Raw genomic sequence first — 13,925 nt, 5'->3', positions numbered from 1 at the left:
AGGGCATGAGATGTGGTGGCAGGCACTTGGCAGGAGCTTAGTACCACAAAAATACAGCAGTGTGCTTTAAGCAAGGTGTGCAAGCGGTCCACAGAGATGGAGGACTGAAGATAGCTGATCCAGTTTCTAATGGCAGAGGAATCTCCCTATGCTGAGTGACAGTTCTAGACCAGGACCATAAGCACAGAGTAGTGGGACTACATCACACAGACATGGGATGACCAGCAGTGGGTCCAGAACTTCTGTATAAGGAATGCCACATTTCTGGAGCTGCGTTCTGGTCCTTCACTGCCAGGATATGAGGCCATACCTGTCCAGAGGTGTGTTGCTCTTGCCTTCTGGAAGCTGCCTACCCCAGACTGTTACAGATCGGTGGCTAATTAACTTGGTGTTGACAAGACAACTGTGCTTTCTGTAATGTCAGTCACTAACGTTCTAGCATGGTGTCAGGGGTATCATGCTACTGAAGTGACATCTCCTACAAAGATGGCAAAGTGAGCTTCTGACCACTTAGTTTATTAAAGAACCTTTGCAGGTGCTAAAACCGCTATCACAGCAAGTTCCAATTTGAGTAATTATCTTAATCCTACCTAAATTCATGCTAGCATTTTAATTATATTCATTCTCTCTACACTTCCTGCCCTAAGCCACTGTATTGTGCTGCTGTGGTACAACTGCTAAAATAGCTGCCTTTCAGGAGTGTGTAATGATTCCACTATCACTTCCCATTGTGAGGTTTACTTAACAGGTGTGAAATGCTCTGTGGTCTTCTGATGTACAATGTCAAGAAGGGGTGCTGTACCCTCAACTCCCATTGAAGTTCAAGGTCACTGAGGATGCTGTATACTCTCCCATCAGTGCAGTGTATTATCAGATGAACTAAAGATACTGTGCAGTCACTCAGGAAAAACATTTACAACGAAGTCTGGGGATGTGGATTCCTTACCCGACAGATGTACTGACTCTGTGGTCCTGGCGAAAATGTTTTGGAGCGGATTATGGTGCTACTTCTGACAAATTGAGTTTGTGGGGGGTTAGCTGCTTTTTTCTCTTTTGGACGAACTACAGTAGAAGATTGTGCAAGACTCTCTGTGTTTGTCTCTTTATCCACCTGAAAGAAACACACTTTAATAACCATAAGAATGGCTATACTGGGTCAGACCAATAGTCCATCTAACCCAGTATCCTGTCTTCCAGCAGTGGCAGTGCCAGACGATTTAAAGAGAATAAACAGAACAGGCCAATCATCGAGTGATCCATTCCTTGTCGTTCAGCCCCAGCATCTAGCAATCAAAGCTTAGGGACACCCAGAGCATAGAGTTGCATCCATGACCATCTTGACTAACAGCCACTGATGGACTTATCCTCCATGAATTTATCTAATTCTTTTTTTAACCCAGTTACAGTTTTGGCCTTCATAACAACCACTGGCAATGAGTTTCACAGATTGACTGTATGTTGTGTGGGGAAATACTTCCTTTTGTTTGTTGTAAACCTGCTGTCTATTAATTTCATTGGGGGACCCCTGATTCTTGTGTTATGTGAAGGAGTAAATAACAGTTCCTTATTCACTTTCTCCACACCATTCATGATGTTATAGACCTCTATCACATTCCCCCTTAGTCATCTCTTTTCCAAGCTGAACAGTCCCAGTCTCTTTAGTCTTTCCTCTTATGGAAGATCTTAAGGATGTCCACATCCTTAATCATTTTATGTTATGTTCTTATGCACCTTTTCCATTTCTAATATATATTTTTTGAGATGGGGTGACCAGAATTAAATGAAGTATTAAATATGTGGATATATCATGGATTCATACAGTGGCATAATGATATTTACCATTTTGTTATTTATCCCTGTAACTGCCTCCCCCCAACATACTATCAATGACAATTGCTTTTTCACATGCAAAAGAGCAACTTTTCATGAATTAAACTACAATCTAGAGCAGACAAAGTTGTGTCTCTTTCTTGGCTCTCCTTATGCAATACACTGTAGTACAGCCCTCTCCAAACTTGTGAGTAATTTCAACAACTGTATCATTTCCTATGGACTCAGTTGCAAGTGACCTGTGTAAATCCTGAGTGACTCCACTAACTTTTCAGATTTACACCATTGTAGCAGATTAAAAATCGAGCCTTTAAATTTAGATTATCCATTAAAGACCACCTTTTTGTTATTGCACACCTGCAACTGACAGAGACAAGGCAATCTGAGCATTAAAACAGGCCCTTGATTAGGTAAATAGGTGGTGATTAGATAGTACTATCATTCAGGATTACATTAGGAGATCCCATGTGCTAATCATATTGTCTGACAGTGCTTAGGTGAAGAATGCTTCCAAGACCAGGGGACATGGTATTTTGGATTAACTGGTATTTCATAAATGTAGTGTTATTTAAAATTGAGGTTTGACTGTAATGTAAGAGCTATCTTAAACTTCATGTGATTGCTGTAGTTCTCCTTAATTCAACATTGGCCTGGTCAGCTTTGCAGCAGATAGTACTTAGTCCTGCTAGGAGTGCAGGGGACTCGTCTAGATGACCTCTCCAGATCCCTTCCAGTCCTATGATTCTATGATTAACACAGGGCCCACAAAAAAACTTATCACAAGTGAATAAGACAAAGGGAAAAGGATGAGATCAAGAAATATGAAGATGTTCCACTCAGAATTGTTTTTAGCTCTTTTTAAATCGTAAAACTTCAAAGCAGCAGTAGAAAGAGACGAGCAATTCAGACTATGACAAGTATGTAGTCCAAAACAAAACATTAGAGGGCTATATGTTCAAAGCTGTGGCAGCAAATTTTCCTCCAAAAATGCAAATTCATGGGCTTTCCCCTCAAAATGAATTTGATGCAAATGTACACCCCTGTTGCAACAAAAGCCTCCTGTATTTGCATGAGTAAATCAGGTAACTGAACAGGGAAGCATCTGAATGACATGATTTGCTTATGCACACGTGGGAGGTTTTTGGTAAATGCAGGGCTGAATGGCCACAATATATATATACATGCACTCTTGCAGATGAACACTTTAGCATTAGTAAGTCTGCTTTTCATTTGATAGGTCTGTGATAAGTTGTTTGGGCTACAGTGATTAGAACAAAAACAAAATAAAAGGAAACGTTCCCAAATTCAAGTGAAACACCTTCCCCACAACCTTCATCCCACAATATGATAATTACTCCACCAAGCCTGTTATTTCCCCTGAACTGCGGCTTGCTGTGATGCTATAAGAAACAGAAAAACACTCCATGTAATTTTCCAAAAAAAAACAAAAAACAGAAGGAATTGCATCAAGACCAGCAATTAGGGACGATAATAATAATGAACAATGTAGTGCTTAACTCATCTTACTAAATATCAGCCTTTTGGAAGCGACAACATTTACTCTGGGCTTTACCTTTACTGCTACTGACTCAGCATGCACTTGGGATTCTGGATTCTCTTCCGCCTCCCAGAGTGTTTTTCCATCATAGAATTCTTCCTCCTCTTCTGCTTCATTGTCACTGTTCCCATCCTGCTCTTCTTGCTCGGCAACCTCCTCATCTTGCCTGTCATATAAACTGCTTCTGTTACTGGGCTGGACCCACCTGGGACAATACCCCCATAGCATCCTTGATGCTGGTTGGTGTCCTAAGTACTCTGATCAAAAAAACCTCTAGAGCTGCCAGTTGTACCAGATATCTCATGACGTCCCATGGAGCAAGGGAATAACAAAAGCACGCTGGTTGGAGTGGAAGAACCAGCAGTGAAACAGTTAAAGGGAATTTTCTCATCTTTCATTCTATGGTAAGGAAATGACTATGGTTTAATACATTTGCTTCAGTTTCTGCCACAAGCTGTATACTGGGTCTGGTCCATTTGGGTTTGACTTAGTGCTGCTGGTCCAACTTTATGTTGGGTTTAGGAGGCTGACTCGGGGATTCCCCCAAACTGAGGTACTCTCAGTTTGAAACCTAGAATTATGTTAAACAACATGTTCTTGAGAATCTTTTGGGAAACCTGAGCTCAATTATGCATTTTGGTAGATTCCCCACCAAGTTTGTGCTAAGTTTTGCTTTGAATTTTGTGGTTGGTTTGAACCTAACACTCAGTGAAATGTGGGACTGACCATGTAATCCACAGCCAATTAAAGAGTTCATGCAAATCCCTGTGAACTGAAGCTATGGTATTTCACAGGTCCATCAAGCACTATGTGCCACAGATTAATTTATTTTATCTCTTCCAATTTTAACTTTTACTAGCTCTACTCTCAATTCTCAGGCACATGCTCTTCTGTTTCAGTGGCTACAGCATGTTTCTATTGATGTAGAAAAAGATGCCAGAAATGATCTTTTGCAAAGTTCAAGAACTTTGATCAGCTACTAGACACATTTCAATATTACACGATTGCACCTTTGTCTGCATATTATCACATTAAACTTTGACTCATTGACATCCTTACCTGAAACACTGTGTCAAACCCATAGAATCCACAGACTCTTATACTATGATAAGCGAATAGGATGCCACCTACCAATTCTCTCCACTAGTTAAAGTGCTTCTGCTTTCTTCCAGCTTCTTCTCTACTGCTTCCAGTTCAACAGCAGTCTGTTCCAGCAGTGCAGATACAGAGTCCTGTATAGAGGAAAGGGCTTTATTTAAAGACAGAATTCATTTCTAAACCCTATCAGCTATCAGAGTGAGTGTTCCATACTCACAATAAACCTGAGAAAAAAATAGGAAAAGGTCATCAGTCAGGTAAAAAGTTACATCCTAAATCAAACTTTTAGTTTTATTGACCCATTTAGTATCATAATGAAATTATTTACATATAAGAATGCCATGGAATCACACAACTGCTGATTTCTTCTCAGCAATGTAATATATTATAGAGGAGGTTTATGCAAGCTTCCTTTTAGCATTTGTCCTTACTGTTTTTTCAGCGCAGGATACTGCAGAACAAATATCCCCTTGTTTGTGTTTTCTGCTTTGCTTCTGAAGATATTTATAACTAAGAAGGTTGTACCAGCGTGTTGACTTCTCTCCAGATCTACATATTTCAGCAAGGCTAATTTGTGCCCCACCCTGTTGGAACCAAGAAGAAAAAGAGTTGTGAGTGCCATCTCAGAAAGAAGTGACTGCAGCAATAAAATGTCAGCAGAAATATGTAGCAGCAAAAACCAAGACTTTGAGAGCTGAAGGTTTAGTTGTCCCTGAGAAAAACCACCACCACCACTAATCTTCACTCTCGCTATTTCAGACATCATCTTGGTGATGGTTGGATGATATTAAATTGAACCATATTGTTGGTGGCTTCCAAGGGTCAGTACACAAGAAAGATTCACTTCAGCAGCTGCGTGCAAATAAGTGTCAAGAATGATGAACAATTATGTTGTGGCCATGGTAACTTGCAATCACTTTCAATTAGCAAGAATAAAAGACAACAATTAAAAAGAGATGGATTCTTTTCTAATTTAAGGGCTCATCAAATTGCTCTTTCGGATATAGGTGCTTGCGATTGATCATTTAAAAAGGTTCCCCTTGTTTTTGTGTCCACTCAGCCTAGATCCACTGTGAACCTTCATTTTGTTTTCTTTTACTACATCATGGCATATGCACAATATATTGCAATTCTGTTACAATTTATATGGCCTGTGCTTGAGCAGACACTATTCATTAGCTAAGTACAGTTTATTTTATATTGCACAGATTTCCTGCAATTAAATTCAGCCCAATCTGGAGTTTACCGAGGCACATAAGCATGTGGGCTACCAGATGGGAAATCAGTTTGGAATACAAGGGCTGTTTCTTAAGCCCAAGTGTGGTTCGCAGGTGAAGGTAGCAAAGCAGGAACACCATAAAAGTGTGGTGGGATTCCCAACCAAAATGTATGTAGACAATAGCATCTACTAAGGGAGACATGAAAGACTCCAGAAATGTACAAACAGAATTAACTTTTTGTTGCTTTGTTATTACTTAGGCCCCAGGTCTATAAGCCTTACTCATATTAAGTAAAGTATCTTACTCCAGAAGCAGTTTCATTAAAATCAACTCCCTTACTAAGGGAATACTGACCATTAAAAAGGATAACTGAACTCATACCAACAGAGTTCTATGGAAATTATAGGGTTCTTTACAATTTACACTCTTCTACAGAATTTGAGAGAATGATCACATTTCTAAAAGGATTTTGTAAAAATCCTTAAAAATGTAATAAAACTGCCTCCATTATAGAATTCTACAGATTTTTTTAAAAAAATCCTCTACAAAGGAGATCATTCTCTATTACATTCTACAGAACATTTCCCTAAAGGGTGGGTGCAAATTGTGGTTCACACCCTTAAGTCACAAGGGAAGAGGAGTCAAGTGGTTTGAGGAATTGGGTTTCTAATGCAGACCTTAAGCCACTGTACATATTGGCATAACTGGGATTCTCCGATATAGTGAAAGTCCATCTCTACAGGGATGGGTCCTACAGCTAAGGACAGTAAGGGAAGCTTGCATAACTGGCCAAATCTAAGTTTTGAGAACACTAGGTATTTGTCAAATTAAGCAGAAGAGATGGAAGAAAAGATTCACACAGAAATGAATGCTAACCAGGCACTCCTCGAGGTGAGACTTATCCACAGTGCAAACATCAACTCTTAAAGTCTTCTGGTGTAAAGCAGGGTAAGAGATTGAAACCCAGAATATTTCATTGTATACAAGACTGTCTGAAGCTTCCATGGGTCTTGTGCGGAACAAACAACTTGTGCTTTCAGAGCAAGGAAGAACAGCCACACGAATGTTCCTATTGAAAAATACTTTAATTAGTGCCATATTAACTTGCTGTAAGCATCTGTTATGAGATTACCATAAATCACAAAACACTATTATTTACCCAATTCATTGTGAAAGCATCTATCATAGTCAGACTTTCCTCTTTGCAATACTAATCTCAACTATAACAGTGAGTACTTTTTAGGGAACATAAATTTTTAAAAACAAATATGAAATGTATTATAATTTTAGGATAAGTGGAGTTATGTACCTAAAAACAGGATCTAGAGTCTTCTTAAAGTCACTGGCTAGTCACTGACATTTAGATGAGGAAAAAAAAACATTAAGAGAGGGAATTAAGATGGACAAAACTAGGAAGCTTAAATGCCCTGGAGAGAACTTCTAAAGTGTTGGATTTTTGTAATGCTGTACTTACGATACTCAAAACATTAGTTGCAAATGGGAAAAAAAATCTTCACCAAAAATGTGGGACTGCAAGGGCTGGAAATACTGCCAAATAGCTGCTGGCTAAACATACATGACATTCATAGCACTTTTGATGTGAAAGTAACATCTTCCATTTATTTTGTTGGCAGCAGTGAATGTGATCTACTGAGTTAATGCTTAATTTTTCGTTTGAATGGGACTGGCAAACCATGAAAGTCCATGTATCTGAACTCTGCACACCCTCTGCTCGGCTGCACTGAGCAATGAGCCACAGCTGACAATCTTGCCTGTTAAATGTTAATTCCATATAAGTTTTTCCTAGCAAAGGAAATAAATGAATCTAAAGATTATTGCAGGAAGTTCATCTTCATTTCCATATGCGGATGTATGAGCTCACAACTGATGGTAAATGTGGGATGAAAAATGGGATGTGCTTACAGGGCTACATGCATTATATAAAATGAAAAAATAAACTAAGATGTGTGAGATCCCGGATGAAGTATATTACAACCATTTCTACTATGTTTATTTAATCTACTTACACTTTCTGATCTTGCTGTAACATTAGAGCAGGAACGTTATTCAGCTTCATGACTAATATTGCAAATTGTTTATTTTTGTCATCATATCTGAATTAATTGGAAAAAATGTGAGAAGACACATTAGCAACAACAAAACTGCCTTAGACACAATGAAAGACTGTTCTGTTTTCAACACACCTTCAGATTTGCTGGCTTGACATTTGCTGCACTAAGATATTTGAAATCTGACGAGAACTACACCAAGGGAGTCTAAAAATTATTTTCCGATAGCTTGTTATGTATAATTCAATCAATCACATTCTAGTTATGTATAACATTTTTGTATAACAACCAGTGGACATATAGTGGTTTAAGTCATTCAGATAAGGTGTACTATAAATTTGAACCAAGGCATTAGAGTATTTTTACCTGTTATTCAGGTAAATAGCTGAATTCCAAATAAGATTTTAATATATAGAATCATATTTAGGTAAAAATAGCATACTAAAAGAAAAATTAATTACATTTAAGAATGCCCAGTGGCTCAGGCATTTTTATGCTGAAGAAGTTAGGAGTAAACAATCCATAACATCAGTAACAAAATAAAATCAAGTGGTTTTGTGCTAGTTATTTTTTCAGAGCTGTTTCTGGTGTGGTCCCCCAGTCATTTGAGTAGGGCCCTCTATATCTGGCCCATCATGTTGCCAACCCCTCTTGCTGCTCTTATCATTCAGATGGGACAGCCAATTTAGCCTACCATTTATGATTAGGGTTACTAATAGCCAACCTATTAGTTGGTCAGTAGGGGATGGAGAAACCCAGCAAGATGATTTCCAGAGACCAAATCCTGTTTTTTCCATGATGCATCTAGTCTACTGAGGCCACAAACAAAGGTCCCAATTCTCTCATTGCTGATTTACCCTGGTGAATGTAACACCAATAGATTTCCACTGATGTGAGTGAGAGCAAAACCAGGCCCAGAGTGTCCAGATAATAAGGTGATAATCACACTTTATAGTGTACATTAAGCAAGATTAGTCCAATAACATAAAAAAAAGATATTGGAAAGAGAAGGCTGTAGAGAGCATGCAAGTCTTATGAGAACAAGATATATCAAGAACTATTAAGATCAGAGTCTCAAAAACAACAGAAGCCACCCAGCTTACTTCATAGCAATTTGCACTTTGGCAGTCCCAGCTGCTTCTGTATGATCACTGTCAAACATTATCATTTCTGACACACAGAGTCTGAAAGAAATCAAGGACAATTAAGGGCCTGTGGAATTTCAATAACACAGTTAATTTAGGAGGCACAGCCTTTTCTCCTCTCCGCACAAATTTTGGAGGGAACTGGGCATATGGGTCTTTTAAGGGGTTTTGCTTTCTCTTATTATAGTGTGCATATCAGAGAAACATATTTACAGTGAGTTACATGCCTCCCCTCTGCTGCCAGCAAAAATGTGAGACAGGAGGCAACACAAACTCAAGGAGTGAAAGCTATATTGGAAATGCCACGTGGCCTCATTCTCTGAAGTGGCTGAACCTTTTTGGCTGAAGTTTTCCAGAGAAATTCAGCCTGAGGCAGACACCTGGTATGAAATATTTCAGCCCAAACAGTTATGAACAAACAGTTATGTTTGGCAAAATTATGGCCCTCTTTTTAGTTGTTTATATGATGGAAAGTATCAGGCAACCTTAACAGGCAATGCTGCCTGCCCTACCTCTCATGTCTACAGATATTGGGTAAAATCCAAGAGTCTATATCTTAACCAAATTGCAAAAAGGATTACAATCACGTCTGGTAATGTTGGCTTGATATCTAAATCATGAGCTTCTTACTAAACAAATCTGGAGTATACCTTTGTACAGCTGCCTCATACACCCCGCTGTCTCCAGCAACAGATTCATCTGACACCGCAGCTGACACACATGCCACCTTCAGTGTGGCCCCTCCAGCTGAATTTACACCTGTGATAAAATGAAGGGAGGAAAAACAAAGGTGTTAATGAAAAAGCTGGGTGCATCAGCAACTGTAGCTTTCAAGGCAAGTGTTTTTCTTTCACTCATGTGTCAAGTGATAATAGGCTTCTGACTCTGAATGGAACTACTCTTCAGCTGGTGTGAAATTAGTCCTGGTGGACAGGGCCAGACTGACAGCCATGGTGACTGAAAAGCTTCTCTTTAACCTAAGACAGCAGAAGGAAGAGCAGTATCTTTATTTCCATCCATGGGTGTATGAGCTCACAGCAGACACTGCATAGACAGCAGCAGGATTAGCCTTTCCAGATAGCCTGAAGGATGCCTCAATTCGAGCCACCAAAACCTATAGCAAAAAATATAGAACCTAGAAAGAATGGTTGAGGTAAGTGGTAGGATATGAATTTTATCTGCTATAGCTGTACATCAAATTTAGATCTCTCTCTTAACTTTAGCTATCCAAACTGTACTCAGGGCTATTTTTGGAAGAGAAGGGGAAAGGTTTTGCTGTTTAGGTTTCAGAAATCTTCTGCGTGCCCATTGTACCAGTGTTACCTTGAGAGCAGCAGCCTTGGCAGGGTGACAGTGCAAAGATGTCACACTGGGGATTCCAGGACCACCGTGCAAAAAGTCAGATGTAAAAACAGTGTGTTTTTTTAACAGCCCCCAATTCCTCAAACCTAGCAAAGCATGTACTCCATTAAGGATTATATCTATGTTTGACACTAGCCATTTTGGCTGTAGTCCTGTTTAAAGAGTGTAGTTTGTGGTTTGACTTTTCCCTATTGTAGAATAGATCATAAAACAAATCTATTTCCTCATGCTCCTCTAACTCAAACTGTTGAAAGATTTTTGTTCAAACTTTTGCACACACACAAAAAAGTCACTGTCAGATAGGGACAAATCTTGAAAATTTCAGTCCAAAAGGTGAATACTACAGATGAAAGCAGGGGCTTATAAAAGAAACTATTTTACAGTTAACTGCAGATGGCACTACAGGCAACTCCTATAATTGCTGATTAACTTTGCAAAGATTCAGCTCAGAGGAGACAGTGTGAACTAGTATCAAAGTTATTTTTATAAGATGCTGCTGGGGAATATTTTACCTTGCATCCCTGTACAGTACTGTCAGTGAGAGAAGTAATCTAAGCTTTCTCCTTAGAACGCAAAAACAGGCTAGCAACCATTCATGGTGTAGTAGATCAGTCATTAAATAAGGCAGATGATGAATACAGGGCTAAAAATGACATTCACAAACCAATTTATTTTTTCTTGTGCTGTCTTAGCGGACTTATTCCTGCTGTATTCCCATTGAAATCCATGGGACTACTGTAGGTATCAAAGTAAGCTTTATATTCATGGCTCAGATATAAGGGGTGGCATGATTAATCTCTGTTTCTTTCCTTATTACCGTGGCATAGCCTTTACTCCCCAGCCTTTAATATGAACGTTAAACTTCCCTGGTAGCTTGTTTTATAGCCAGTCAGTTGAGACTTACACACTGCCCCACAAAATACAAAGCTAGAAGTCATATTTTTCACACATATATATACACATATACATATATATATTCATTCTTTTCCTAGGCAAGTTAGTCCTCACACACTAGAGCTCTTTGTTCCTTTTCAATTACCAATGCCATTTAAACACTTCAACCAGAAAGCATCTGGTTTTTGATCACTTCAGCTGAGTAATTTGTGGCCCAGAAAAATGAAGTCCTTCTATTCAGAATCACTCTTCAGGATACTGCTACAATGGCCAGATAGCATCCTTTCCTTTACTAATTCAATTACTATTCCTTTCCAGCCTTCTTCCTGTTCCCCACCCCACCACCAACTCAACATACCCATCCTTCTCTGAGATTAAGGGAGACTGCTTAGTTCTATTAAAATTTTATTTTGTTTTTGCTTTCTCCCACTTACACATTCTGGGTGTCAAGTTCATACAGGTGGCAGGCAATACACCCCCGTGTTGCCAGTTCACATTTCCCTGAATGGAGACAAGCCAGACTCAGCCATTATTACAAGAGCTCCATGCCTCCTCCTGGTGCCACAAGGAATCTTTCCTTTTGTGCTTCTAAACGAGAAAAACTTCTAAACTGGAAGTCAAAAAAGGTAATCCAGAAAAATGGGGTTGAAATATAGGGAAGGAAAACAAACCATTCCAAACCACCACTGACTTACGCAGAAGATAAGGGTAGAAACTAGGGCTGTCAATTAATCGCAGTTAACTCGCGATTAACGGGAAAAAATTAATGGTGATTAAGAAAAGTAATGGTGATTAATCGCATTGTTAAACAATAGAATACCAATTGAAATTTATTAAATATTTTTGGATGTTTTTCCACATTTTCAAATATATTGATTTCTATTACAACACAGAATACAAAGTGTTACTCCTGAGGGCATTCTGCGCCAAAAAATTAAAATTCTGCACCAAAATCCAAAAATTTGTGTACAGTATTTTAAAATTCTGCAAATTTTATTTGTCAAATAAATGTGGAGGCTCCAGCATGGCATTGGGGAGCACAGGCCACTGGCTGCACAGAGGTGGGAGATAACTGTGAAGCTACGCCCTGGGACATGGACTGAGCCGTGAGGCTGCACCCAACTCTGACACAGTGCAAGGACAAGGCCTGCCCTGAAAACACCCCAGGGCCCTGCCCCTCCATGCCAGGTGCACCAAGTGTGGATGGCAGGCTCAGCAAGGCAGGATCCAAGTGTGGAGGAGCTTAGTGTGGGGGGATCCAGTTGTGTGTTGAGAGGATTCTGTGTGGGGCAATCTGGAAGCAGGCAGCTGAGTGGGGGATCTGGATGCACAGGGGCTTGTTAGGGGATTCTGGGTGCAATGGTAATGGGACTCTGCAGAGGAGTCCAGATGACGGTGGTTAGAGCTCAGCAGGGTGGGTCTGGGTGTGGGGAGATCAGTGGGGGGTCCAGATACTGGGGGAGGTGGGCTCAGTGGGTCGGAGATCCAGGTGCAGGTGGTTGGGGCTCAGTAGGGTGAGGATCCGGGTGGGCTGTTGGGGTGGTCCAGGTGCAGGGGGAGTGGGGCTTGTGGGGGGGGTCTGGGTGTGGGGGAGTCTGGATGCATGGGAGTTAGGTGGATGGGGGAGCAGCTCCCTGTACAGTGATCCCTCCCCCTGCAGCTGAGCAGCAATGGGTGCAGGGAGTGGGGGGATGGGGGGGTGAGGAGGGAGTTTGCAGAGCTTCCTACAGCCGGGGGAGAAATCTTGGGGGTGGGTCTGACACAGTCCCGGATACCATGCAGGGGAAGAGGAAGTCCTGTTGTCCCCAGCGCAGCCCAGCCCAGCCCAGCCCAGCCCAGTCAGGACTAGTAGCTGAGCCCAGCACATGGTAGGAGGCATCATACTGGACTTTCCCAGTCCCACGCCCTGCCCCACAGTGATTTATTTCTCTGCCAGCTGCCTTGGGCACCCAAAACATACTGCTAGGGAGGGGTGTATGATCGCTCTTGTGGCTTCCCTTTGCTTCCCCATCAGAAAGTCATTTTTCTGCGGGGAAGCAAAGAAATATGCAGGGGACATAAATTCTGTGCATGTGCAGTTGCACAGAATTCCCCCAGGAGTAAAAGTCTACAGTGCTCAGATTATATTATTATTTTTTATTACAAATATTTGCACGGTAAAAATGATAAAATAAATAGTATTTTTCAATTCACTTCATACAAGTACTGTAGTGCAATCTCTTTATCGTGAAAATGTAACTTACAAATGTAGATTTTTTTTTGTTATATAACTGCACTCAAAAACAAAACAATGGAAAATTTTAGAGCCTACATGTCCACTCAGTCCTACTTCTTTTTCAGCCAATTGGTAAGAGAAACAAGTTTGTTTACATTTACAAGAGATAATGTTGCCTGCTTCTTATTTATAATGTCACCTGAAAGTGAGAATAGGCGTTCACATGGCACTTTTGTAGCTGGCATAGCAAGGTATTTACGTGCCAGATATGCAAAACATTCGTATGCCCCTTCATGCTCCGGCCACCATTCCAGAGGACATGCTTCCATGCTGATGATGCTCATTAAAAAAATAATGCATTAATTAAATTTGTGTCTGAACTCCTTGGGGGAGAATTGTATGTCTGCTGCTCTGTTTTACCTGCATTCTGCCATTTCATGTTCAAGCAGTCTCGGATCATGACCCAGCACATGTTCGTTTTAAGAACACTTTCACAGCAGATTTGACAAAACACAAAGAAGGTATCAATGTGAG

The 13,925-nt window shown here is 40.3% G+C and overlaps 1 protein-coding gene across 1 annotated transcript in view; it reads right to left on the bottom strand.

The window, feature by feature from the left end:
* The window catches only part of WWC1 (WW and C2 domain containing 1), a 135,822-nt gene that overhangs the window by 11,017 nt on the left and 110,880 nt on the right, over positions 1 to 13,925 (bottom strand). Inside the window, exons 12-19 of the mRNA XM_084636936.1 lie at positions 9,571 to 9,679; positions 8,879 to 8,959; positions 7,734 to 7,820; positions 6,583 to 6,775; positions 4,918 to 5,070; positions 4,520 to 4,620; positions 3,404 to 3,554; positions 947 to 1,111 (exon numbers count right to left, since the gene is read on the bottom strand). Coding sequence (XP_084493062.1) covers positions 947 to 1,111; positions 3,404 to 3,554; positions 4,520 to 4,620; positions 4,918 to 5,070; positions 6,583 to 6,775; positions 7,734 to 7,820; positions 8,879 to 8,959; positions 9,571 to 9,679 — 1,040 coding nt within the window. The remainder of the gene's footprint in view (positions 1 to 946; positions 1,112 to 3,403; positions 3,555 to 4,519; positions 4,621 to 4,917; positions 5,071 to 6,582; positions 6,776 to 7,733; positions 7,821 to 8,878; positions 8,960 to 9,570; positions 9,680 to 13,925) is intronic.

This window comes from Lepidochelys olivacea (assembly GCF_965140295.1).
Source record: "Lepidochelys olivacea isolate rLepOli2 genome assembly, chromosome: 8".
NCBI classification, from domain to species: domain Eukaryota; kingdom Metazoa; phylum Chordata; order Testudines; family Cheloniidae; genus Lepidochelys; species Lepidochelys olivacea.
The sequence above is the reverse complement of the archived record's forward strand: the minus strand, read 5'-3'. Positions and strand labels throughout refer to the sequence as shown.